This window comes from Cygnus olor, chromosome 1, assembly GCF_009769625.2.
Source record: "Cygnus olor isolate bCygOlo1 chromosome 1, bCygOlo1.pri.v2, whole genome shotgun sequence".
NCBI classification, from domain to species: domain Eukaryota; kingdom Metazoa; phylum Chordata; class Aves; order Anseriformes; family Anatidae; genus Cygnus; species Cygnus olor.
The window spans coordinates 115,971,770-115,998,968 of record NC_049169.1 but is presented as its reverse complement, the minus strand read 5'-3'; the positions used below and the strand labels follow the sequence as shown (position 1 = coordinate 115,998,968).

General features: G+C 42.7%; 1 protein-coding gene across 1 annotated transcript; it reads left to right on the top strand.

The window, feature by feature from the left end:
* Positions 1–1,318: 1,318 nt before the first annotated feature.
* Positions 1,319–24,425, top strand: WDR4 (WD repeat domain 4). Its single transcript, XM_040545405.1, has 11 exons — positions 1,319–1,473; positions 2,383–2,445; positions 4,937–5,083; positions 7,241–7,397; positions 8,742–8,854; positions 11,315–11,375; positions 12,711–12,809; positions 18,726–18,790; positions 20,185–20,368; positions 21,254–21,323; positions 23,314–24,425. Exons 1-11 carry the CDS (start codon positions 1,334–1,336, stop codon positions 23,490–23,492), a joined length of 1,278 nt encoding a protein of 425 aa, XP_040401339.1. The 5' UTR covers positions 1,319–1,333; the 3' UTR covers positions 23,493–24,425.
* Positions 24,426–27,199: the final 2,774 nt, after the last annotated feature.

Here is a 27,199-nt window from a genome sequence, read left to right as displayed (position 1 = left end):
ATAAGTTACACTAAGAAGCAATTTGTTATTCAGACAGGCCTATATCAATCTGTGCAGAAAAGGCTTTCTCAATCCAAGCTTTTATTTGCCTTGGTATTTAAGAGGCAAACATTAAAAGCCAGAAGTCTGCATTCAGCTACTCTTTCAGTCATCTTTTCAATAGCTGTCAACAAGTCTGATTATTCCCACATATGGTTCCCTGAAATTGTGCAGTTAAAGCACCTAGATCTCTAGTTTGGGATGAAAATCCTACTCATTGAACCAATGAGCCTCTATGTACTTCCAAACAGCATTTTGCACATGTTATCCTTTCTTCGAAATCTGTATTTATATGTTGGCTTTGGTCTGGACAGAAGTGGTTCAAATACTCCTGAACACTGAACATACTTTGGCATCCAAATCCAGGTCTATGTCTTACCTGGCCTGCAAACCTATGGGGTAAGAAGCATTGGAATTAAATTGAACACAACTGGATCATGGTACTTTTCTGCAACCTAGAGCAGATACTCAGGCCTTGGGAGTTTTTCTCACTTCCAGCAAAGTGCACTGCCTTTTGAACCACATAATGCAAGCACTTCAAAAGGCAAAGGGGAATGTCTGAAGTTCAAAACCACACCTCAATTTAAAAAAGAAAAAGAAAAAGAAGTATGCTGCTACACTCATTTCCATCAAGCTTCTGGCACCTTGCAAAGCTTGTCTATGTTAGGACAAACATAACAATAACTCTTCAAGCCTGGTCAAGCATGACAGCAGCTAACATATTAAGGGGAAGGTAGCCAGGAAGGGCTGTGAGAGTTCCTAAGCTCTTGCTGCCTATTTAGGGTTATTTATCTATAACCCAAGGTCCTTGCACTTCCAGCGGGGACAGCCCCAGAGGCAGCTAAACCGTGCAAGCCCCAGCGGGCAGGCAGATCCCCCTGAGCCCGCATGGGCCCGGCGGAGGGCTGCCTTGCGGTTTTAAGGCCGGGACGAGGGTCTGGGGCCGCGGGTGGTGTCTTACTGGTGTCCGCCGGCGTCCCGGAGCCCGCCGGCCGGGTGCACAGCGCCGCCGAGGAGGGCGCCCATCGGGGCGTCGGGGGCTCCAGCCGCAGCGCCTGCAAAACAGCGGCCAGCTCAGCGCTCACCCCGGGGCCGGCGGAGAGCCCCGGGGGTTAGGAAGGGGACGGGGAAAAACGGGCTGGCCCCGGAGGCTCCGCCACCGCCGCCCGGGGGACTCACCTGGCGGGCGGCCGCCCGTCCGCAACGCAGCAGCGAGGGAGCCGCCATCTTGCGGTGCGCCCTCTGCCCGCCCGGCAGGGCGTCATCGCCCCGCGCCCGCCCGCACGTGGCGGCCATGGCGGGCGGCGGCCGAGATGGCGGCGGGGGAAGGCGGGGAGCCGGCACCGGGCCCGGCCCGGCCGTGGCGCTCCGCGGGCCGCTCATGGCCGCCGCGGGGGGCAGCCGGCTGCTGGCGGCGCGGTACCGGGAGCACGGGTCAGTGCCCGCAGCGGTGGTGGGGTGCTCGCGTGGGGTGCGCGGGGGTAGCACTGGGAGCCATGGGCGCAAACTAAGAGGGTAGGGGTAGGTGTAGGTTAGATATTGGGAGGAAATTCCTCTCTGTGAGGGAGGTGAGGCGCTGGGACAGGCTGCCCGGAGAGGCTGTGGGTGCCCCATCCCTGGAGGTGCTCAAGGCCAGGCTGGATGGGGCTTTGGGCAGCCTGGTCTGGTGGGAGGTGTCCCCGCCCATGGCTGGGGATCGGATCCAGGTGGTCCTTAAGGTCCTTTCCAACCTGAGCTATTCTATGATTTCGTACTGAATGTTTTCCTGGGTGTGAGGGCCTTCGTTCTGGGGATATTCAACTGGCAGCTGGGGTGAGATGGTAGAAGTGTGCAGGAGGCTCTCTGTGTTTGCTTGTACCTGCTGGTCAGTTCCTGTAAGGATTCCTGCACCCTTTTAGACGTTTCATGTATTCATTCTCAACTACTGAAATAACATCTTTAAACTTTTATCCCTTAAAGTTGTTTGTTTGTTTGTTTGTTTTTGGCATGATTAGGCAGCCATCAGATGCGTGTCCCCTGTCCATAAACATCTGGATAAATGCTAGTGGCAAATATGTATGACCTCACAAAGTATGTGCAACTTACTCTGAAAGAAAAGGGTTACTTTGCCAAAAGGTGATAGTTTCTTCTTGCCCTGTGTGTGCAATGCAAAGTTTTAAACTTCCTCCGCTCTTTTAGCACTTGGGAAGCACATTTGATGGAGTTAGTTCCTTGAGGTAGGGGGCATTTGGGCATATAACTATAAAATACTAAAAGGTTCCAAAACAGTTGACACTCTTAATGGTTAAACTCAGGTTTGTTTTAGTTCCAGTGATTTTAGCCTCTTGTTTTTTTTATTTGCAGGGAGGATAATCTCTTCGTGTATGATTGCACCAATGTGGAAAAGAAGGCCTTAGAAAACAAACGGTGAGAAAATAAGTGTAAATGATCCGGTGTTTTCCTAGATGGTGCATCTGTTCCTGAGGTTATGTTGCAGTGAAGATAATAAAACAAAGCCGTGGGATGACTCCTTGAACAAGTGATGGCCAGGTGGTCTTTGCTATTCCTGATGGATGTACATAGATACACATATTTGTGGTTTAGTTCAAGAGGGGAGACTGTATACATGTTCATTTTTGTTTTAGAGAAACACCAATAGTGTAGTCAATGATTTTGTGTGACTTTTGTTAGTCAAGACAATGCTTACAATGCTGCATCTTTTGTTAGACCATCTAAGGCAGGAAAAAAAGAAACAAAAAACAGTACACAATCTTCCTTCAAGTCTGTTCTCTAGGTCATAAGGTTTCAAAAAATGAAGAGGTCTTTTTCTTAGTTTAAATCCAACCACTGGACATTGTTAGTCCTGTAGGCAGTTTTCTTGTTTTTTGCTAAACTTGTATCAAGATCTGGTGGGGTGAACCCTAATGCTTTTTAAAGCAGAGAACTATGTAGGCTTAGGACTTGAAACAGTTTCCTTCTTCTCAGCCTTTTTCTTTCCCACCATGGGGAAGAAAGAAACATAAAACTTGCATCCCAATTACAAAAAGCCATTAAATATTTCAAGAACGCTGGAACTATTAAAAAGTTACTGTCTGTAAACATCCACTTTGCTTGAATTCTGTGTTCTGAAGAATTTTCATGGGTTGATGGAACCTGGTGTGGTGGACTGTGCACTGTCCAGAGACAAGCAATCTGGAAAGCAGGATTCCTGTCTTAATTTGGATGCAGCGATGTGCTGTGTCTTGTCTGTACTAATTGGTATGAGCGGAGGGCAGGTCCTCACATGGTGATACTGGTTCCAAGTGTAGTCACTGTTGCTGTCAGGTCTATGCGCTGTCCTGTATTGCAAAGTGGAGACATCTTTGAAAGAATGTAGGTATAAATGTAGTCCTGGATGCTTACATTCCATCCTCTTTAGTTTAGAAGAATGGTTTATCTTACTTGTAGCAGCTTTTATTTACGTTATAAAACTGTATAGAGAGGCTGTGCTGTTTAAAACACTAGCTAATTGTCTTCAGCTGGTGCTCATATTGTGTGGTGTTCAGTAGTGATACCAAACCTGGAAGGAGCAACGGATGTGCTTAAGGGAGGGCTCTTCTTCTGAGGGATCTCAGCACCTTGGGAAACAGACTGTCAGGAACCTCATAAGGTTTAGCAAAGGCAAATGCAAAATTGTGTACCTCGGCTGGACTAACCCCAGGCAGGGGAGCAAGATAAGGGTTGTCTGGGTAGAAAGCAGTTTTGCAGAAGGGGATTTGTGGGTTCTGGTGGTCACCAAGTTGGACATAAGTTGTCAGCATGCTGTGGTAGCAAAGGGAGCCAACTGCACACCAGGCTGTTTTAGGAGCAGTGCACCTTGTAAGGCCACTGGAAATCATTCTTCTTGTCTCTGTCATTTGTGAGACCTGGAGTTCCATGTCCAGTGTTGGGCCCTGGGGAATAAGATAGGCATGGATGAGCTGGAGCTAGTCCAGCAGCGGGCCACCAAGATAGTTGGGGCCTGAAGCATCTGGTGTGTGAGGACAGACTGAGAGAACGGGTCTTGTTCAACCTGGAGAAGAAAATGCTAAGGGGAAAGTTTGTTGCTGTCTATAGCAGTGGAGCAGAGGATATAAAGAAGACAGATAAGGTTGTTGTATCTGCGCAGAAGGTCAGGATGAGACCTATGAGGAAAGCTTTTTCAACATGGGAGTACTTAAGTGTGTTAACACAATACAGAGAGGTTGTGGAGTCTCCATTCTTAGAGATATTTGAGATTTGACTGCATGGGACCTGAGCAACCTGCTCTAATTTGACCTAATGGCAGTAGAGGGTTGGATTAGGTGGTCTCTGGAGATCTCTTTTGAACCTAATTATTTGTTATTTGTGTGAAGTTGTGCCTCTGTGAGTCATCTTGTAAAATCTTCAGCTATGGCTTCCAAAAGTTGTTTTTTCTTTCTGTGAGCTTCAGTAAGTTGTAAATTAGGCTATCATGTATCTGTTGGCATTGGAACAGAAGTGGAGGTGGAATGCATCCCTGGAGGTGTTCAGGGCCAGGTTGGATGGGGCTTGGTCAAACTGATCTAGTGGGTATCATCCCTGCTTATGGCAGGGGGTTGGAACTCGGTATCTTTAAGGTTCCTTCCAACCCAAGCCGTTCTAAGATTCTGTGAAGCACAGCTTTCTTTAAAAAAACAAAACAAAACAAACAAACAAACAAACAAAACTTACTGCTGGCCTGTAAGGTGCGAACACAATCCCTGTACCTTTGCATTAATGTTCAAGTTGGCTTAACATTTTAAGCTCAAATACAACTTTAAACATTGTACTTTGTTCTTCATATTCCTTCATGCTGGTAGTGTAAGAAAAACCTTTTCTGAAGGATTTCAGTAACCGTGTTTCAGGTTGTGAACTCGTTTTCTCCCCTTCTCTCTATTAGACAGGATGGACAACCAACAGATAAAGGAAGCGATGACATCCTAGCTTTTGCCTTCTCTTCATCGGGAGATTATTTTGTCTTGACAGATGACAACAAACGTCTGATTCTGTTTCGTACTAAGCCTTCCTGGGAATGTATTAGCATCAGGTAAGGAAGCAGGATGTTGCTTGTCTCTTCATAATGAGGCTATGGCTGATTAAATTAGAATTATGAAATAGCAGTACTCGGGATGCATGAATTTGCTATTGATAAGCTTCCTTTCCTCCCCACCCTTTGTATTTAAGCATATTTAGTGATCTTGGGAGTTTGTATTGTTGGCCGGGAAAAGGATAATCTGTTGTTTATTCCAGAAGACAGCATTTGCATCTTTAAGAACTGAAACTTTACTTGCTCCTAGTGAATGCTGCGGTTGGGTCTTTAAGAGTGACACTGAGCAGTTCAGTGAATGCACTGTCTGGTTCTGTTGATTTGGAGCAGAAGACATTTTGGGGAGTTTGTGAACTCAAAAGCATATTTTTAGAGCTACTGCAAACTTCCTTCTGTAAGTGTAGTTCTCTTGAGGAAACTGTCTGTGGCTGTCCACCAGAGGTCCTCCAGTTACAAGTTTTTCATTGCTGCTTGTAATGATCCTCTGTTTAAAAAAAAAAAAAAAAAAAAAAAAAGAAGGACCATGACATGAAGGAGTTCCTGAGAAGGTAAGTCAGCATGTGAGGTCTCTGCTTCTGGTGATCTTGATGAAGGCAAGGCCCTGGTTGCAATATAAAATGGGGTCTTACTCAGGTTGGTTGTGTGTGTAGGATACATGACAGACCTTCGGTGGCTTAACCAGCGTTGTAGTGAGTAATCACTGGCAAAACCAGAAATGACAAGTTCTGTTCACTGTGCATTCTTTTCCCTGCTGCCCTGCCCTGTTATTCCTGCCTGTAAGATGCCATTGGATAATTGTTTGACATTTTTATTTTCTGCTAGAGAGTCAACTGGAATCACAGATGGATATTTGGGAACGTTGCTACCTCCTGTTAGGAAACTGGGAATACAGGAAAAAGGGTCTCTTTGTGGGGAAAAAAAGAATGCCAAAATTCACCTATGTAACTTGCGGTAATTTTATGGCAGGCTGTATTAAAGGTTTCACGCAGTGCTAGCTCTCCTAATAAGCTCGTTTCAGACAACGGGAACTTTTGGATCTGTCTGTAAGGTCAAAGGCAGTACAGCTAAACTTGGAATTAGACTTCTTGTTAGCAAGGTATCCTATTTTGACACTGTGCTGCCGGAGCCTGCAATGTGTTAGCAGGCATTCGTGTCCTATACATTTTCCCATTGTTATGGTACTACTTTACACAGTCACTAAAAAATACTAGAATTTATATCTATCTACCTGAAATGCAGTTTGTTGCTCATTTGCCATCAGAGGTCACTAAATTTCAGAGCAGGTGAATAGAAATGGCCGTTCTCTATGATCCCCATAATTGGCGGTCATATATCAATGCTTTCAGGACATGAAGAGGTTTGGAAAAGAGGTGTTTTGAAAACGAAAGAATAATAGTAATAAAAACAGCTATTAATTTGCAGAAACTTTCTTGAGAGTAATTGTGATTAAACCTATTATAAAACTTGTTTTCTGACCTGTGTGGTCCTTAAATTTATCTGAAAAGCTGGTAGAAAAACATTACCTGCTACACTACTACTGGAACAATAAAATGCTGGATGATGATGTGGGAAAGTCAAAGTTCCAGTTCAGGGAGAAGACACCCTGAGACTGTATCTCTCTGACTGTGTGATTGCATGTGAGGAGGAAGACTCTGTAAAGCTCCCAGAGGACTTTGTTTTATAGTACAAAGTGGCAGCTGGAGCCTCGCTGCAGTTTTTACCTGTGTTGCTGCAAAATAGTTGTACTAGGAGACCTCCTACCTGGCTTTCTCTTTTCCACATGTTTAGGTTGTATTTTTATTAGAGAGAACACAAGAAAGTCTACCAGGCTTTCTTTAAAGCACTGGCAGGCTGCCTAGTCAAATGCTCCACTGAGAAAGTAGCAAGCAAAATGCAAACAAGCAGCTTTAATGCTTCACTTTTTTCTCCCACCTTTCAAGTGTTTTCTATCGTATAGTTTATTGATCCAAGAAGTCTCAAAAGTGCTGTTTACCTCTGCATACCTTACTGTAACATTATTCTCATTGCTGCTGCTTTGAGGATGTGGCATCTGATAGGTTTTCGTCTAGTCTGTCTCAATCTGTTTAGCTGGGTCTGAATCCAAACTTGCTGAAGTTCCCATGCAGAGCTGTTCAAACTGTGCCATTTTTCTTTCAGGTCTGTGAATCGGAGATGCACATCCGTCGTTATTACAGCTGCTGAGGATAAAATTCTGGTTGCAGACAAATCTGGTGATGTCTATTCTTACTCAATAACAGAGCCACAAGCAGAAGGCAAACTTGAACTGGGGCACTTGTCTATGCTACTGGGTGTGGTAAGCGTGTACCTCCATGTAGTTGCTGTACAAACCTGCATTGCATTCCCAGTTAGAGTAGAATAATTCAGTTGGAAGGGACTTAAAAAAAAAAAAAAAAAAAAAAAGGTCAAGTCCAGCTACCTGACCACTTCAGGGCTAAAACTTGCATTCAAGTTCTTTCATTGCTGCTTTGTCCCAACTTTGGGTGGTGGTGTGGTGTTTGTTTTTGTTTTTGTTTTTTTTCTTCTTCAAGAGTTTCTACTTGCTTTAGGTATAAATGACTGTTGTGGTTTAGCCCGGCTGGCAGCCAAACACCACACAGCCGTTCGCTCACCCTCCCCCCTCCCTCTCCGGGATGGGGGAGAGAAACGGGAAAGTGAAGTCTGTGAGTTGAGATAAAGACAGTTTATTAAGACAGGGAAAAGAATAACAATAATAATAATAATAGTATTAATAGTAATAATGTGTACGAAATAAGTGATGCACAATGCAATTGCTCACCACCCGTTGACCGATGCCCAGCCTATCCCCGAGCAGCCGGCCCCCCCCTCCACCCCGGCTAGCCACCCCTATATATTGTTCAGCATGACGTCAGATGGTATGGAATACCCCTTTGGCCAGTTTGGGTCAGCTGTCCTGGGTCTGTCCCCTCCCAGCTCCTGCTGCACCCCTAGCCTGCTCGCTAGCAGGACAGAGAGAGGCTGAAAAGTCCTTGGCTTGGTGTAAGCACTGCTCTACAACAATTAAAACATCAGCATGTTATCAGCACTCTTCTCATTCTAATCCAAAACATAGCACCCTGCCAGCTACTAGGAGGAAAATTAACTCTGTCCTACCTGAAACCAGGACAATGACATACATGGTTTGGATTTCTTCTTGATGAGTTTGTGTCTGGATGCTAATTTTTGGAAAGGAAGCAAGCATATGGGTTGTCTGTTCTGGGAGTGTGACTATTCAAAAATTCTTGGTGTTACAGCCACAGAAGACTTGGAGATGGAATGCATATGGCAATTCACCAGACTGTCATGTCAGTTGAGCTCTTCAATGTGATAACTTTCTAACTTTTGAAGATACAGTGGGACTTCTGCTGTAGTGCTGGAGCTCAGAGGCTTTCACGGGACTCACTAGTCTGTGCTGCTTGTCTTAGTGAGCAAGAAAGTTGCTGTCGTTAGACTTATGCTCTCTTGATGTCATCAAGATTTATGCTTCCATTGTAGGTGGAAATGTATGGCTTAACGCTTGCACCCGCAATTCAGAGTCAAGAAAAACAGATAATCTACTGCTTCTCTCTTCTGGTTAGGAAAAAGTGTGTTTAAACAAACGTTGAACTGCTGGGTACTGAAACTCTCCTTTTACCAACAGGCACTGAGCCCTGACGACCGCTATATCTTAACTGCGGATAGAGATGAGAAGATCAGAGTGAGTTTGACTAAAGCTCCTTATAACATTGTATCCTACTGCTTGGGACACAAAGAGTAAGTTCGCTGTGTGCAGTTTGTCAGTGTGCCTCAATAGATTAAGTGCCCAAATCATATCAAACATCAGGTCTGGGTTACAAAGACTCCAGAGCTTGGGGGTTGTTAGCTCAAGGCAGTCTTAGTCATAAGAAGTGAGAAGCTTTGTGGTCTGAACAGCCGGTAATCTAATGGCAACTTGATGCAGAGTGCAGAGATCAGAGTTGGAGTGAAAAAATCCAAACAAATAACAACAGCACTCTTCCTGTCTAGACATCAGACTACAGTGAGCTAGGGGCTATAAAATGGTCCCGTAAAATAAATTCCAGGAATCACGTTTTTTAACGTAGTTTCCTAGTCTTTCTAGCAGCTGAGAAAAGGAGTGTGGTGTTTTTCTTGAGACTGTGATGTTGCTGTGGGCAAGAACGTTTCTACATATAGAAGGATATATAGAAGATGTCATAGGGGATATTACTGTAAAACTTCATGTTGCCACGGTGTCTAATAAAATGCAGGGATCCCTCTGTACAAAAAGAAAGTCAGAAAGGATGCTTTTTCCCTTCCCTTCCTTTCTTCTTCCTCCTGAAGTGAAGGTCCTTTTAGTTACGGTGATCTGAACAGGGGAAGGTGGCAAGGCAACCTGCTACCTACACTGACATGATTCGGGTGCGCTCTGACCTGCTAGGAGACCAGTAAGGGGTGTCTGCTAGCTGGTATGTCATTACTAGCCTACAGGAGGGACTGTGCTTTCCCTTTTCTTCTCAGTAGCTCTCCCATGAAGAAGATGGCAAATAGACTTAAAAAGGCCCTGTACATTTTACTTCTTAAAATGTTTGTCAGTTGCGCTATTTTCAAAGTCTCTTGAGTTTGCCTTCCTTTTCTATATAGTTTTGTGGGCTTTTGAAGTTTTTTTTGTTGTTGAGGGGTCGTGCAGTATTTTTGTCTTGTCTACTGCTAAATTTTGAAGTCCACGGCAATGGGGAAGCAAAGAAGACATGACCCTGCATAGGGCACAGAACACATTTAATTCTCCTTGTCTGGCTGCTGGCTTACTTGGGGATAACAGCACCCTTCCAGGCATGTTCTTCCATAAGATGATGCAACATGGTGTAGTCAACTTGCTATACCAGGAACAAGAGTTAGACAGTGTGACTGGGGGACTTGAGATACGGGTAACAACCTATCTTAACTTACCCAGCAAGGTGTTTTAGTAGAGCACTTTGGACACGGACTAACTTGGGGTACCGGTCTGATTTTAATAACATCATTTGGTTGTCTAACCTGGGTAGACCTGGCATAGTATAAAAGCAACAGACTGCTCATGTTAAAGGTCTAAGTAGTCTTTGATCAGGTAGGTTTCTGTAGCATATTTACGCAGCCATGTCTGATCTTTCCACCTACTATGTACACAGTTGTACTTTATAATGAATAGGACTTGATACCCAGAAGGACGTTTTTATACTGGGACTATCGTGTCCATGCAGGGAGTTCATCGGTGGCCCCACAGTGGAAAGGCACTTAGCGTAAATTGCTTGATATACATTTAAAAAATCAATCTTTAAAAAGGGAATGAATAAAAAAAGGATTACATAAATCATCTGTCGCTCCAGTCTTGTTTCACAGTTCTGGATTTTCTTAGTTTGGTGGGGTGCGTGGTGATTCTTGTTGGATCCGTTATGCCTCCATGCACTGCTATTGCTGCTTTGTCATGGAAGTTTATCATTACAGTGACCAAATCTCTTCTTGTGTGGTTTTTTTTTTCTGTTTTTTAATGGCCTTAAAGTTACGCCTTTTTTCAAAAGCAAGACAGTCCCACTCGGGTACTGTTCCGCTCAGGGCACTGCATTTTATGTTGCTGAGCTCTAAGATAATAATAAGCTCCAGAAGTTGAGGTCCTTGTTACTCAGCACAGACAAGTGAATGTAAACGTAGCAATATTACATACTTCTGAAAAACAAGCTTTCTGTCTGAATGTAGACACTGGTGGTAAATTGCCAAATGCTTGTTTTAAAAATTTTGTAAAAGATTGTTTTTGATTATTCTCCAACTGTGATGGGAGAGAGGTGGTAGCTGAAAGCTGAGTCATCACTTTTGAAGTGTTTTAAAAGCATCTGTTGATTTGTGGTTTTAATCTACATCATGAATTGAGGAAGGGGAACCATGCTATCCGAGTAAATCTGTCTGCCTTGGCATTTTCTTTGTCTAAATATTAATGTTTTCATTTGGGAAGGAGTCAGTAGAATGCTCCGAGTGCAGGTGGGGAAAATAATTCTTTTGTTAAGTGGATCAGTAGTTTGTATAGTGTATATACTGTACTAGGTACTGTAGACATACTTTTTCCTTCTCTTAAATGGCTCATATGCAGAACCTGTCTTTTATTAGAAAATTCTTTTTAAAATCAGTATTTTTTCTCATTGTATGTGTTTAGAGACCCCAGAGTGTCATGCAAGAGAGCTCATCATTTGACTTCTTTCCCTTTAGGTTTGTAAGCAGAATATTAGTAGTACCCAACTATCCTGATCTGCTGTTGTCTGCTTCTGGGGTACGTATTGCAATTTCTTCCAAAAAATATTTTTCTTGGAAGTTTAGACTTTAAAACCATTGTCTGCATGTGTTTTCCCCCAAGTCCCCTGGTACACTCAGTATAATTTCTCATGGCTTCCAGCTTGCCTTCTCTCCCCCTCCTTTCCTTTCTTAGCTTTCTTTTCAGTGTTTAGTCATTCTATTGCTAGAGCATAAAAGCCATTTACAATGTTTATAGTGAAGCTGGCTTCTTATTAGGATCTTCAGGATGGAGAAATTGCCAAGTCCTCGCTATTTCTTCATCATTAACTCTTGCTTTGGAGCACAGACAAATTCCAATCATTGGACTGTTTAAACAACTTTGAGGCAAATGAATATTATGCCAGCCTGCCATGATAATGAGTGTCTTAAGAATTAATGGCCTTAGAATCCAAGCTTTTTTTTTTTTAGAGGTTTTGAGAAAACTGTTCCCTCTTCACTCTCCCACTTGCTTTCCCCTGTGAGACTTGTTCTGAAGTATGTCCTCATCGTATTTCTAGTGCATGTTGTGTAGAGATTGCAGTGCAGTACTACACAATGCTTGAATGACAACTGAAGAAGTGAGTGTTTTCACCCCCGTCAATCCCTTTCTTAAATTGATGGGATCCTGCTGTCATGCCAGACCTGTAGAGGTTTGAGCAACCTGTAGTGAGTAGATGGAGTTGATCTAAAAGAAGGGAAACAATAGTCTTTGTATGCCAGACTACCGAAACTACGTAGGAGGAAACCAATGTTTTCTGTGAAGATTGTAGTAATTCTTAGCATTTGGTTTCAGCCACTGCTCTTGCTTCACTAGAGCTCTTGTCTCTTGTTCCTCTCATCCTTCTCTAAGCAACTGTACTGTTATTGCTGTGTGTCTATTTCATTCTTAGCAAGTTCTCTGGAAGAAACAGTCATTGAAGAGAGGTGTTTAGCTTCTCTCCAGGAGGTTACTAAATCAAATGAGAATTTGGGTGATAACAAGAGTAGGGGTGGAGAAGGGCAACCACAAAGAATTGCTGCTAAAATGTTGATCACTATATTGCTGTGCTATTTGTGCTATAGGAGACAGACTTGAAATGTACTCTTGCAGCTACACAATTTCCACTTCAAAGGGAAAATTAAAGTTAGCACGATTGAATAATTTAGAATTGAGGGGGAAAATTATGTTAATTAAAATGCTTTATCTGCAGCTTGAGGTCTTAACTAAGTGACTATTTAGCAACTCCTGTGAGAAGCTCTTCAGGGAAATAGGGTTTAGCTGTAGGCCACAAGTGGCCACTCTTTGCCTGAGGAACTGCTGGTAATCAACTTGTGTTCGCTTCAATCTGCCCAGGATGGCACTCTGAGACTTTGGCACTATAAAAGCGGGGAAGAAGTCTACTGCTGTCATCTAAGCAGTGTCTGTGGGCCTGATGCAACCAAAACAGACCAGGTACGGCTGTGTGATGAGCTGTGAGTGTGTAAATGCTTTTGCTGTTCTCTGGATCCTTGTGACTCCCAAAAGCATTTGTCGCATTTCTTAGGAGTGCCTCGTTTCTGTCAGTGGGTTTGGAAGTTACGTAAGACCTAGAAACTGTTATAATAGCCTGAGATTTGGGGGAAGGAAGAAAGTCCCTGACATTCATTCTTGTCTTCCATGCATTTCTAAAAATGCTAAACAGTGACTAAAAGCAGCTGTTCATAATTCTTGCAAAATAGAAGTTCTGCAAACCAAAACAAACCTTCACTTAATAATTTTTCAGAAAACACAAATTCCTTAATCTCTTAGCCAGAAAATATCCTGTAACACTGGAAAAATCTAAAAAATTAACCCGTTTTAAAAATGTTTAAATTGCAACTTGAGCAACATTTTGCATTCTCTCTGAGCAAAAAGAAGCTTTGTAATGTTTGTAGTCAGTTACCTGAAATGTTACTGTCTGGGGGGATCAAGCTGCTAGGATTGTTGTTTTGGATTGTTCTGAAGCTGGACAGTGTCCAAAACAAAAATGTATGAGTCACAGGTGAAAATTGAATACCCCAGGAGCAATGCTTCTACTGCAGCCTGCTCGGGCTGCTGATGCGGCACACATCCGATGTGAGCAGAGGTTCCAGCGGTGCTTGATCTGTTAGTTCTGTTACCTCTTGTCACGTGAAACAGCATGACAAATTGGCAGTGAAATGCACTTGTTCTTGTCCCTCACACGTACATTATATTAAGCCAGGTACTAATCCGTGAAGTTATTTAAGGGTTGTTTGTCTTACCATTCATCCTTCTGGGTGTTTTGTTGTTTGTTTGTTTTAAACGTGAATCTCTAACAATCTTTGTCTTTGAAGACCAGGGTTGTCTCCTTGTTGTTAGGTGAATGGGAGGCCTGTCACCATGTATGGCTGTTGAGGCCAAAACGCTGCAGAATTTATATCCAGGCTGAAATGTCATTGAACAGTTGTGTCTTTCTTCCCTAGCATTTTGCTGTTGTTTCGGTTAGTTGAAGTCTGTTGTGCTGTGCAGACAGGAATCAGTAGGGATCTCTCAGATATTCTTTGCTGTTCACATAGGTCTGGCCTGATCTTGTTAGTGGGATTCCCAGTTACTGAACTGGGAGCATGACACATGGAAGAACCACATTCCTTGTGACAGACCTAACAACTCAAGTTTTCTGAGCAAAAGACATCAGCAGGGTTGTTTTTGTGTTGGAATAATAACATGCAACTTTCATTTCTATTTGTACATAAGCCCTGAGGGCAGCCACTTGCATCACAGCATGCAAAGCTTAGATACTGGAACACATGTTTTTTGCTCTTGGGTCCCTTTCAGCAGGAGTTCGTGATAATACCTATACGGACAATTTAACCTGCTCTTGAACTTGAAAAACATACTTAAAAGCAACTTCTGCCCATATGCATGGGGTCTTTGGCTCATTTCAACTTGAGTGTAGTGTTTGAAATAGATTTTTTTTTTTGAAGTAGCTACTGCCATTTTTTTTTTCACTAGCAAAAATTGGGTGCAATAAATTAGGTCACAAGACCAGCTAGCTGCTATCCTTGCGTAGTCTGGGTGCAGGAGGATTTGAGGTAGTAGGGGAGAATTAAGATTGAGGTCTATAAAATTACTTTGCCATGCGTAGCCTTCTGGAAGTGTCTCAGAGTTTCAAAGCCAAAATGTTCTAACTTTTGTGGTCAAAGTAGCTAATGTGAGTGCATTATCTGGTAGCCATTGAATCTATGCTCGCAGTAATGTTGTAAGGCATTTATTTTCAGGGTAAGATTTTTTTTTTTTTTTAATACTTTGCCTTACAGCTTTATTGGATCATTGAGGACTAGTAAGCGACGTGCTGTGAGGAAAGGAGTCATTATTGTTTTTAATGTGACTAGATGCTTAGACTGGCCTAGCACTTAGTAAGGTAGCTTGCATGTAAATTAACAGCGCTTAGGATCACCGAAGCATTTAAGATTTGAAAAGACCTTCAGGATGGTCAAGTCCAACTGTCGACCTGACCTACCGAGTCCCATCGCTAAACCATGCCCTTTAGTGCCACCTCTGATCTTACACTGAACCCTAACTACATTGCTTACAAATAAGTTTATCCAAATGTAATACAAACTAACAAATGTTACAGGAAAGAACTTGATACTGCTTGCAAGAGTGGATTTAAAAGAAAAGAAGCTCCAACTCTAGTTTTTTTGAAGGCTTCTGAACATAGTTCAGTAATATTTGCCTTGTCTATACCTCCTTCTATAGGAAGCTCTTCATATGCTGATGGAGTCTCTTAGTAGAAAGTTGGGATGCTCGTTTTTTGTTTGAGCTGTCTGTTCAGCTGTTCCCAGTGTGAGTAAACAGTGACCAAAAGGGAATACACACAAACTGTGGGTTAATAAATATAACGCATCAGTTAATCAACTGTATTTCTGCAGTGTTTTACAGTTCTTCTCCCCATTTCATGCATTATGTGTCTTCTAATTGTGGTCTTGGAAGCCTTGTGCTGACCTATTCCTTGAATCTGCATAATTCTGCTTGCTACCGGTTCTTACAGGCATTTTAAAATCTGTCTCCCTGTAAACGTGGTGCAAATCTAGTTATGGGTGCAGAAGGCTCAGTTGGCTTGACCCAGTTGGTATATATGTGCAAGAGGCAGTCTCCCGGTGATTACAGATAGATAAATGACATCTCAGCCTTCATGCTGTGGGTTGCCACCTCCATGCTGTGTTGCTGCACTTTTCAATATGTACTTCTGTCAGACCAACTATACTGTTTTAAGCCTGCGTGGTGATCATTATTTAATGCACCATATGAAATATCTAATAATCGGCAGGGTGGCTTCCCGGAAAGATTGTCCAAATAGTAATTTTTCGTAGAGATTGTTTCTGTCTTGATGGCCAGCCAGACCAAAGGAGAAAGGAAGCTTGTGTTTTGCTGGCATTGTAGTGCTAGAAATGCCAGAGAAATTGATGTCCAGCAGTGGTATTTAGCCCTACTGTGCATCCAGCTGTATCAAAGGGCAAGGATCATCATCACAACCTAGTGTGCTATTTATAGTCTGAATTTAAGGTAACAGACTCTTAAGTCAGCACTTTGTAGGTTGTAGCTGTCACACCATCTGCTAATGACTCTGGCAACTGAAGATTAGGTGGGGGTGTAATTGTTTTCTCCTTTCCTTCACATCACATCTTTTTTTTTTTTTTTTTTTTTTTACCATCGATACCCACTATGAATGCACCGAAGCTTGAAACACAATACGAAGCATAATGATAATGGAATCAACAGTAACGGTGGGCCATATGAGTGCAGAAATGTGGGCTTATTTTGGTTGGCAGGTGATGAGTGTGTGTGTGTTTTGGGAATGGAGATGTGTTCTTGGGCAGTGCAGTGTTGGTTTCAGCTGATAGGTTGCAGACTCCCAGTTCGTTTTCCCTCTAGAATGGGAGTAATTCTCTCATTCCATTGTACTGTATAAATATTATCCTGATTCAGAGCTTTCACCTCATTTGATCCTCTTGACAGCAAAAGCTTGTTTAAAGTCCAGAACGTGAATTGCACAACTCCACCCCAGTGCTCCAGTACATTACGTTTTCATAGGGTTACCTCTTCTCACAGGCGACATCAAAAGTTAATTTTAAGTTGTTGGTGGGCTGATAACACTGGCACAGAAATGCTGAATAAGTTAAGAGAGTATCAACTGAACATCTGTTTATCACAGGCTGTTCTTGGAGCTTTTATTTAAGTTAACTGATTTCATAGGCTTGTCCTTGAACAAGATACTATTCTGGGCCTCGCATTCAATTCACTGATTGTTAACTTACCATTAAAGAAGCATGGAAAGGAAAGAGCTTACTAAGATGTGTCTTTGTCCAGCTGTGAGTAACATTTGGTTAAAATCAAAGTCTCCTCCTCCCTCCCCCAGTGAGGGGTGGGGAGAGCTTCTGCATACTTTGCATTCACAAAACCTTTTGTCTCTCTGACAAAGCGTGAACTGTGTAGGTGGGCACTTCCTATCACTGCGCTTACTGTGTGAGTTGTCATGAGACAGGCAGAGAGAAGCATTGTTAGCAGAAATAAATATCTTTTTTTTTAATTTTTTTAAATATCTTGGCTTATTTCCTTAAATGTCTAGAAAACCGGCTGGTGGTTTAGAAAGGAGTTATCAGTTCCACTTTAAAGCTATGGTGTAAGTGGCTCCACGCTGCAGTAACTACATTTAGATGTGTTAGCTACAGTGAACCTTTCTGGTTCAGCCCACTCATCCTCATCCTACTCAGTGTTTGAAACTGCAAGCATTTTTTATATCTGTTATACAGGGGGTCCTGGGTCTCACCGCTAAATACGGAATAACAACTTCGTATTTCTGCAGTGGAGCAAGAAATTAGTCCCATCTGTTTACCAGAGCTTTGAAACGTACCATCCTTTTGATAATGGCTTTTAGAAAGTGGTCCTCTTCTGTCCAAACAAATGGTCGAGTATGTGAGTGAGAAGTATGTGCTGCTAGCAGTGTGCCTGCTGCTGTTCTTGCTTTCCCCTACCTCCCCCCTAAAGATTGCGTCACACAATGGATTTTTTTTCTCTTCTGCGCTGGAGATGCTCCATGTAACTCTGGTTTTCAGCTATAATTATGCCATTAATTAGCTTTCTTTCCTGCTGTTGGTTCATCTTGGAGTAGCTGTGTCGTGTACTGTTGACAAAAGAATTAGCTTCTTGTGTTAAATTTGCCGAGTTGGATGTTTGGAGGCTATAGAGCTTGTTTGGCTTTCCTGGATTGATTGCAAAACTCTGAAGTAAGTCCCCTGAGGATTCCCGTACATCAGCTGGAAGCTCAAAGGGTAAAATTCAGCTTAAGCTGGTAAACTAGAGGCTCTGTCTAGTGACCAGTGTCACGTTAGGGGAAGAGGTGAAGGCTGTGTGGGAGGGAAAAGGGGTCTTGAGGACAAGACGATGCATTCTCCCTGAACTAGGGAGAATAACTCACTACTGCTCTAGTAAGAAGGTTTTATTAATCAGAAATGCTGGTGTTATTACAGTGTAAAAACATACTTGAGAACCAGCCTTTTTGCCTTTGCAGTCTCATCTTTCATGTTATATGGTAGATACTTTCAAAAAAGCACCCTAGGGCATCTTCTCGCAGATTCTGTGCTCATCTCGAGTTCTTAGTTCCCACTCAAGGAGCCCCAAATCAGTTGTTAGATATTTCAAGTGGTACGGTTTATCCAGCAGAGATACTGCCCTGGTTCTCTCCCAGATAAAACTATTTATCTTCTGAATAAATTAGGGTGTTTTTGTTTTTGTTTTTTCTTTTGTGGGTGTTTTTCTTTTAATGAGGAAAGTGGCCAGAGGTAGTCTTGCCTTGTTCTTCAGAACATGTTTCATGTTTGGCAGTATGGCTTCACCCAGATGCAGGTTGAGAACAGGGGCAACCCAGCAAGGATTTTGGCAATGCATCACTATCGTCTTTTTTAACAAATGTAACAAATGTAATGTGTTTATAATCTCCAAGCTGCTAGTGTGATAGCCTGGCTAAGCAAACTTAATGCCCTTATTTATTTTTTATTTTTCCATTAACATTGCAGGGGAGAATTTTTAAGGGTGACATACTTTCCTTCATTGTCTTCTCTCTTGGTTTGTCTGTTGAGAGTAGCTCAATAAAACCTTTACATTTGGTCTCTGTTACGATGGCTGTGAATGTGGAAAGCTTCATTAAACAGCAAACACTGGTACACAAATATACTTGACTGCAGTTTAAATGTAATTACGTTGCTTAACTTGCTGTAAGTTAAGATACGTGCTAAATTTTAAAGGGTAAGACATGAAATTGAAAGTGAATTTTCTGCCTTTAAAACAGTCTTAATTTATAAGGATGTTTCTTTTTCTCTTCCTATTTAGAAATACACTGTGACAAGAATAGCCTACTGCTGTCAAGGAGGTTATGTTGCTGTTCTGTGTGACTGGTAAGAATAAAGGGAATACTGGCTAAAGTCACCACAGCTCCTGTAAAGGAGGGAACAGCTTTCCCTGCTGGATACAATAACGCTTCCCCAGACTGAAGTGTGTGGTACTGTTAATCTCTGAGTGTTATAGGCATGCCTGTGGCCTCAAGGAAACCTGAGAGTCCTTTTTGTGCTTGTCCTCTGCTTGAATGCAGAAGTGAGTACGAAGGTTACTTGGCATAGTTAAGTTTTGCAGAACTTGTGATGCCCTTCCCTCACAGGAGGGAACACGAGGTGAGGATGTGAGAGCCCTGCCTGGCACTCAGGATGTTCAAATGCGTGTGTTTGCATGAGGAAAGCACTCAGGAGCCAGAGGGCCAAGCACTGAGGAACGTTACAGTCCCACTGGCAGGGGAATACCTCGCAGGGATGGACAAAAAGCCTTTCCCTCTCTTTCCACAGCACCTTAATCCTGCCAAGAAAACTGCTCTCACTGACAAAAGCTTGCCAACAGGACAGAGGGAGATTGCCAAAGCTGCCCATACAGTGAAATCATCTGTCCCCTCAGTGAATTCGGTCTGTGCCAGGGTGAGAAGCCTCAGCTTCTCCCCATCACGTGCACTGCCGGGCTGAGCGGCTCCCTGCGTGGGCATCCAGACCTGTTCTGGAAGTGGAGGCCTTGTCAGCTATGGGCTATGCCTGTGCTAGTTCCCCCAGGGGCCACGCCGTGCTCTGTCAGGTTTTTATTTCCAGCTCTACTGCCCAGCATTTCTAAACAGTGTTGTCTTGTAGACCTTGTAAGCTGCCCATGAGGGAGCAGAGGTGTCCTGCCTGGCACACTGTAGACTTGTCCAGGGGAGATTAGGAAGCTCTGTATAAGGAGGCTGTGGCTGTTAGAGGAGTGAGTGTTGTCAGGGGAGGTGGAGGTGGGTGCCTTGCCAGCGCAGTGCTAGAATCCTGATTTTCAGCCACTTCAAGGTTTTGTGTCCCTCTCATTCCCTCCTCCTTTCCATGGTGTGTAATTCCTCTCTTGTTTTATTGTATACTGGTGCTCAGTTACATTCTCCTTCAAGTGAAGCCCTGTAGGCCAGTTGTGCTGGGATGAAACACTCCCCATGTAAATCCTGATTAAATTCCCTTTACTACCTTTTTTTTTTTCTAAAGAAGAGGCAGTATTGACTGCTTTTTCTTTGATATGACATTTGAAAATCCATTTGACATGTTAGGTATCTACAGCTTCTGCCTCCGACCATGTAAGCAAACTGCATTTGTAGTGTTACGGTATTTTTTGCAATTTCTAACGACTTTGCTTTAGCTCGGTTTGGAATTAGAGTGGGTGTTTGTAGTTTGCTGTACAAGTGATGGCAGTAGGTGGATTTGCTAATAATGGTAATTAATTTTTTTCCTCTCAAAAGTATTCCCACAGTCTACATCTTTCAGCTTGATGCCGTTGCCCAGCAGCTAGTTTACAGACAGCAAATCTCTTTGAAACATAAAGGCTGGGACATTGCATTTGAGGAAGCAGGAGATATCTGGATTTTGCAGGAAGATAGCGAAGCCCCTCTTCAGTTGTACAGACCGTGTGATGGACAGTGGAAGGTAGATACTTTTGTTACCCTAACACCATGGATGTTTTGTTTAGTCTTGACCTCGTAACAAAAACAGAGTGAGCTATGTTCCATGAAAACTGAATGACGCATTTCTCTATTTCAGACTGAGTAGAAGTCTTAGATACCTCTCCTTCTACTTCTCTCACCTCTGTATAATTGCATTATACATAGCCATTGAGAGCTTGTTATCAGCCTCTTCTCCAGTAAAGCTAACATCTAGCATAGTAGGATGAAGCAGAGTGCTTGTCAGCCATTGCATTCAGTACTTTAAATCATTGCCTGTGCTCTCTGTGTGCTACGCTTGATTAAAAACACAAAACAAGAAAATCTCCTTGTGGTTTGCTCAGTAATGGTTCCTGCGCAGCCCTCTCAGTGCCTGCCTCTGAGAGATATTTTGGGGTTTGAGGCATCCTGGGATTTTTATTTTTTATTTTTTCCCATAGAACAGGGAGTCTAAGTTGAGGGATGTGCTAACAAGTTCTCTCTAATAGCCTGTTAAATGACTGGGAGCTTCCTTGTTAATTTTTAAAGTCCCCAGCTAATTGTGTGTTGTAAGGTGGGCTTAAATTACACTTCTAGGTAAGTTCTTTGACACTAGTGCGTTCCTTCTGGTATTCCTTATCCTCACAAATTAGTAAGTGAGAGTCCATTTTCTTTCTTTCAAGCTATACAGGGTCCCCAGGAAGAACAGGTGAACTCAGGACAAGTTTCTGTGGGGGTCCTGAAAAAAAGAAAAGGAGCTTAAGATTCTGGGGGGTTTCAACTCGCTGTCCTTTCACTGTGCTCATCTGTGGCATTTTTCAGTTGGCTGTGATACTGCAAGTTCCTTGTTCGTTATGCACAGAATATCATGCAATGTTCCTTCTTTTCCCAGCCTGTAACTGATGATGAAGGATTACAGAGGATGTCAAAATATCTGCGTGACAACTGGACAGTGTTTGAAGGTGAGAAATTTGGCCTGAAGGTGTAAGAACTGCAATTTTAGGTCTAAAGCAAGATCAGAGTTTAAGTCAGTTCTCTTGAAGTTGCATAATCTTTCAGTTTTCCTTCCTCAGCTCCATCCCTCCATCTGGTGTGGAAATTAGTGTTGGTATTAAAGGGTGTTCAGGTTACTGTTCTCAAAAAATGGTATAGGTATTTATAGCATTAAAACTGTTCCACATAGACACCTTAGCATACGGTTGTACATAAACACCCTGTTACAGAGCTGCAGCAGTCTGTCTTACTGCTGTGATATTGGAAACTGTTGTTTGTTTTCTTGTCTCTTGCCTGAGCATGAAACTTTATTAGAAGTACGGTTGAGATAGTGAGATAATAGCTGCCATTAAGTTGGTTGTGCTTGGCCTTTGAAATCTAAAAGGAAATCAAGTACCCTTTTGGAAGGGAGAGTGTTTGCATGTAGGTGTTGCCGACTTGATAGTTAGAGCCAGGCAGATTATTAAAAGTACAAGGGCTGAGTGAAAATGAGCAACAGAGAAGTAGTACGAGCAGACAGGGAGAGAGGTTCCCAGCATAATTTGGCAGTGTAGCAAATTACTGTGATACACAATAGCCTGCTGCAGCTGGGAGAGGAGGACTGCTCAAATGACAGGATCTATTATTGTTAATTAGTAAGGGGAGGCTCACATGATAACCACTTACTCCAGTGCGTAATTAGTGCTTGAGAAGGTAGTTACTTCTCTTAAAAGGGGTGATCATTATATTGCTTAAACCCAGTCTTCTTATATCTCTGTAGCCTTCTTTTCACTTTCTGCAGACCAGTTTCATCTGATTGCTAACTGTGTAGGCTTTAAGACAACTAGGTCGGTCTGGAAGCAAGTGTTGAACAATTTGACGCTGTGTTGGAACCGATCCCAGAAAAAGGTAGAACAAGATTTAGTGCAGATTGATCAAGTAGAGAGTATATCCATTTGAATGGATATCCAAAATGACAGCGTGCAATTCGTCCCAGGGCCAGAGGCCAGTCAATTGGTTACTGTGTGAGTGCAAGACCCTTGAAAGTAAAACCATGCACTTTGCCAAGTACCAGCGAGGGAGAGTCGGTATGTTTGTGTACCAAGACTCAAAGGTGTGCTGTATGTGCATTACTGTGGAGTAGCACGCTTGCTTCAGGACCAAGCCATAGTAAATACTGGGTTTCCATGCTCATAAACAAGATTTTTTGGAAGTGAGGGAAGGTAAGAACACAAAGGGAAGCCAGAGGTAACTAGCTTTGTCAGATAGGTACTCTAACAAATTTTAGAAATATGGACCTAGCCAGCTAATCTCTTGCGGTATTATCTACAAAAAACAATGTGATTTTTTTTTTTCTTTTTCTGGGGGGGGGATAATAGTTGCCTATTTAATCCTATAAGCTTACGGTCCTGGACATGCTGCGAAGAATGTTATGCTGGATTCACAAAACTGTAGCAAAATCACGAGGGGTGAATGCTTAAAAAGTGCGTATGTATGCACTGTAGGACAGCACCGTTTGAAGTCTACTGCTTCAGGCTTATTTTAAGTTAGTGCTCTAGGAAAGAAGTCAGCTAAGGACAGTTGCATAGTAATTTAGGCCCTTTGCAGTGTTTAAGCGCGGGGGAAGAATGCCAACAGGATGTCTTAACAATAAGTTGCTACAGCAGTAGTTTTAAAAACAGGAGCCTCAAAGTTCTTCAAGTGTCCAAGAGAATTGTGTGCTTTCTTTGCTTGACAGTCATGTGCCTGCCTCTGTAGGCATTTTTCAGCTTAGTTGCGCTTGGCAATGTGAATTCAGGATGGATTCTTACCAAGTCAGACAGGGCTTACGTAGTGTAAATGCTGATGTTTAGTACAGTGGATAGGACCACAGTAAATAAGTTGAAATACCACTGTCTAGAATTCCAGCACAGGAAATAATTGCTGAGACCATTAAGGAAATTAACACTTGTCTTGTGTTCCTGTTTTGCCCACTTGCAGGATTTGTCGGTGCAGACAGCCACTACAGCAGTCTCTACAAAGCTTCGTTTGATAACACAACCGTCTACCTACAGAGGAAAGAGGAAAGGTTGCAGCAGCAGAAAAAGAAAAGGCAGGATCTGCAACATGGTTCTAATGGACAAACAAAAAAGATCAAAATAGAAGAGCCATCGCTATAACACCACCTGTTGTTAGCTTGTAACTTCTGTCTTGACAAAAAGAACTCATCTGGCTGTAGACTTTTTTTTTAATGTAAAGTGATTTATAGAAGATTGGTTTAAACATACATTCAGATTCAGGTTTTCAGGAAGCCTGATATGACAATATCCTGCTTGCAGCAGATATTTTATATGTGTAAGCTTCTAACAGCATAAAAATGTCAGCAGTTCAGTCCTAGAAATCTCTAATGCATGCTATGTGAATATTGGAGATGGTTATTTTCCTTGAAACGGGATTTTCTTTTTGCCTACTGTGTTCAGGCTTGCATTTTCAGGTGGAAGTGCACAGATTAAAATTGACTTTTTAAAAAACTTTTTTTTTAAGGTCTGATAGTTAACATAACTAACATAGTATAACTGGCTATGGGGAAGGGAATACTGCAAAATTCTTGTTGTATATGAAAGGTTTTAGCTGAGGCTTAACTGTCTCTGTTTTTACCCCTTATCTTCATTTTACCTGGTAAAGCTTCTGCCTAGCTTCTAATCCAATGCTTCTTTATACAGGAAGGAGTGCAAAAACAGATTTTATACACTGGAAAGTTTAAAAAAAAAAAGAAAAAGTGTCAGTTAACTTTGTACTATTGGAAGATCCTTTTGTTGCAATATGATCCTAGTGCCTCTGTGAAACTTACTTGGGAGGCCTATGAGCAATACTTTGGAATGCATTCTGCTTCTTTGAACAAGTACTTTCATACCGCAATTAGCCAAGAAACACATCTTTTTGAAAAGTTAACCAGCAGGAGCCTTTTGGGGTCTCTTGTTGCTCCTTCGACAGGCAGAAGATGCCATCTGTTAGATGAATGTGTATCATGTCTGTATGGAATATGATATATTTCAGCTGAGACTGTAAAACCAGATGTTGAAATCTGTACAATCCATTAAAAGTATTCAGAATTAGCCGAAGAATCATGAATGTTTCTCTAGGTCTCTTTATGTAGTTGTGACTTCTGGAGTATCTGGATGCTTTAGAATTTTGCAGTGAAATTCTAGTTATATTAACATATAAGGCATTGGTGGGATGTAGCTTGTTTTGAAAATATCAGCTTCTGGATAATGACGGCAGCTATTAAGACTTCGTAGTTCTTGTATTGATCTCATTTAGGAGGGGGCTCCGGGGAGAGCTGTTGGGGAAGCAATTAAGGAAACTCCAGAATGGGAGACAGTTGGTCAGGCCTGAAGCATCCTCTCTGAGAATCCCGACTGACCAAACGAGTCAGAGAAGCGCTGATTGCATCCCGGGGCGGGAGATCATTCATCGGGCAGTTTTTGGGAAACAAACTGAGAGATTTTCTGCGTAAGCAGGGCCTTCTCCAGTCAGCTTTAGGGAAAAATTAGTGTGTGCACGTGGTTCGTCTTACTGTCTGGGATGACTCTGTGGAAAATTAATAGTCCAATTTAAGAAGGTTGTCTAATGATTGCCTGAGGAGCTGTTTGACATCTGAGAGAACGGTAGCGCAGGGCCTGAGCCCCAGGGTGCAGCTTCGTGACTGCTCAGCTGAGGAGGCTGGTAGTGCACAGATTCAGTAGTATGACTTTACCAGTAATCCCACTAGTTGTGAACTAAACAGGACGGGAGGAAAAAGCTCCTCCTAGCTTTCCTGCTGGCTGCTGGTGAGGAAATGATTCTTCACCCATCACAGTACCTGCGTGTGCAAAGCAAACTGCAACATTTCCTAACAAATTTGAGTCTTCGGCAGGGGTCTGTATTGGATTATTTCTGCGTGTCACAAAGTAATGCTGTTTAAGATAGTGGTGTGAGCCAAAGGCAGGTCTCTTGTGTGTCACCCAACCAGTATTTTAGCCGGTCTGCTGAGATAATGAGGGCTGGTCCCAGGAACTGCTGTTTATGCTCGTTCCTGAGTACAGGAGAGTTACAGAGATGCCAGAGGCTGGGAGCATGCAGTGCTGACCTGCAGGGATGGGTAGGGCAGGTTGTGTGCTCTTCGTGACACATCCTGTTCACCACAGAGGTTTTTGCCCAACCCTACCTTCTCTTTAGCAGCTTTGATGGTGAGTATCATGAGTTCACATGCGTCAACAAAACTATTTACTTGTAGAAGAGGAAAATGTTTTGAGGAGGACACTTCGCTGCTTTCAGGGGGTTGGTTGCAGATCCTAGATGGGGAGTCAGCATGAATGTCCATGTTGCTACACTTCTAAAGGGTAAGAGACTTCCATGTTACCAATTCCTGTGCCTATGGGATATTTTCCCCAGGTGTTCTCCCAGCACAGGATTGAGCTCAGCAGTTTTCGCTGTCTGTGGGATACCCTTGTGATCCCCACCCTGCCTGCTGTCCTGGAAGAAACCTGAAATCTCTTCCAACACAAACTCTGACAGGTTGTGGTGTATGGAAGCAACAAGAGATGAGACACCTGGCAGATGACTCAGAGCTTTTTTTCCCCGAGTTTACTCTGTCCATTCCTATTCCATTCAATGTTTCCTTTTCTGCACGCAACAGTTCTTGACCTTAAGTTGTGAGCCTGTGAGTGTCTGTGGACTCTTTTGAAGGGGACTACAGAAATTGATTAGAGGAAGCAAGTTGTTGCTGGAAGGTCTAAATCCACAGAACTGTGCCTACGCCTCGAATGGAAAATGGTTAGATGCTTGTAAATATTAAAAAAAAAAAAAAAAAATATAAAAATGCCACTGCTACAGTCCAAGGAGTCTTTAACAATACAGGTATGGAAAAAGAATACTGACTTTTATTTCCTTAGCATTTTATACTGAAGCGTTTGTGTCTTCCCCCCCATTGCTGGGATTGTCATTGAAACCCTTTTAGCAACACATTGAAGAGAGTGACCTTTTGTGTGTCCTAGCACAAAGGGATCCTAATTGAATGCAGCCAAGTAGCATCATTTAGAAAGGTTTTATTTTTTTAACAACAACAACAAAAAAGCATATTTACTCTGCAAATAAAAACAGCTATAGGTAAAAAGTTCATTTATTTTAAAAAGTGTAAATAAAATAAACCTAATTCCATACAGTTGCTTTACATTGACTAATAAAAAGTTTCTGTTGATTTTTATACGCTCCAAAGTCTGCTTCAGTTGTCTTTGCTATTTGCTAAAATATTTTTTACCAAGTGCCTTGACCTGAAAAGGAGAAGCCCTACAGGCTGGACGTACCGGTTGTTTCTGCTGCCACCAGTCCTGGTGAGGTGGTGTGAATGAGGCCAGGATGACTCAGTGGAGCCTGGTGCTTCGCAAATGAGAAAAAGCAGGCTGGACACAATTTGTCGATAGCTGTAGATGCAGAGATTGGAAAGAAAGAGGGCTAGGGAATTGAATGGGCTTAGATGCCAACAGCTCTTGGTCTCCAGTGTTTTTGTACAGGTTATCATGCACCTCTGGACACTGAGGTTCTGGAAAGCCCTGCAAGAACTGAGGAGCTTAAGTAAAGGCTCTTCCAACCCTGAAAGTGGGTCATTATTTGGTACCCCACGTAAGTGCTTCTCTTACTCAGTGACATCCTGCACGTCCCCTTCCCTCTGTCAGGTCGAGGTCAGCGTAGAAATGATGTGGGAAAAACCTCTTGAGTTTCTGGAAGGCAAAGGAGCAGCCAAGGGCTAACCCAAGAGCTGCAAGCGGATGAAATATCTGTGCAGAGGGCAGGGACAAGCAAGCAAAGAACGTGGCTGGTGGCATGTTTGCACACACAAACCCCGTTT

Bases quoted from the DNA above. Each gene is read 5' to 3' on its own strand.
- WDR4 (XM_040545405.1), top strand. From the start codon at position 1,334: ATGGCGGGCGGCGGCCGAGATGGCGGCGGGGGAAGGCGGGGAGCCGGC. The intron at 8,855-11,314 runs GTAAGTTCGCTG...CTTTCCCTTTAG, and splicing joins TACTGCTTGGGACACAAAGA to GTTTGTAAGCAGAATATTAG. The intron at 11,376-12,710 runs GTACGTATTGCA...CAATCTGCCCAG, and splicing joins TGCTGTTGTCTGCTTCTGGG to GATGGCACTCTGAGACTTTG.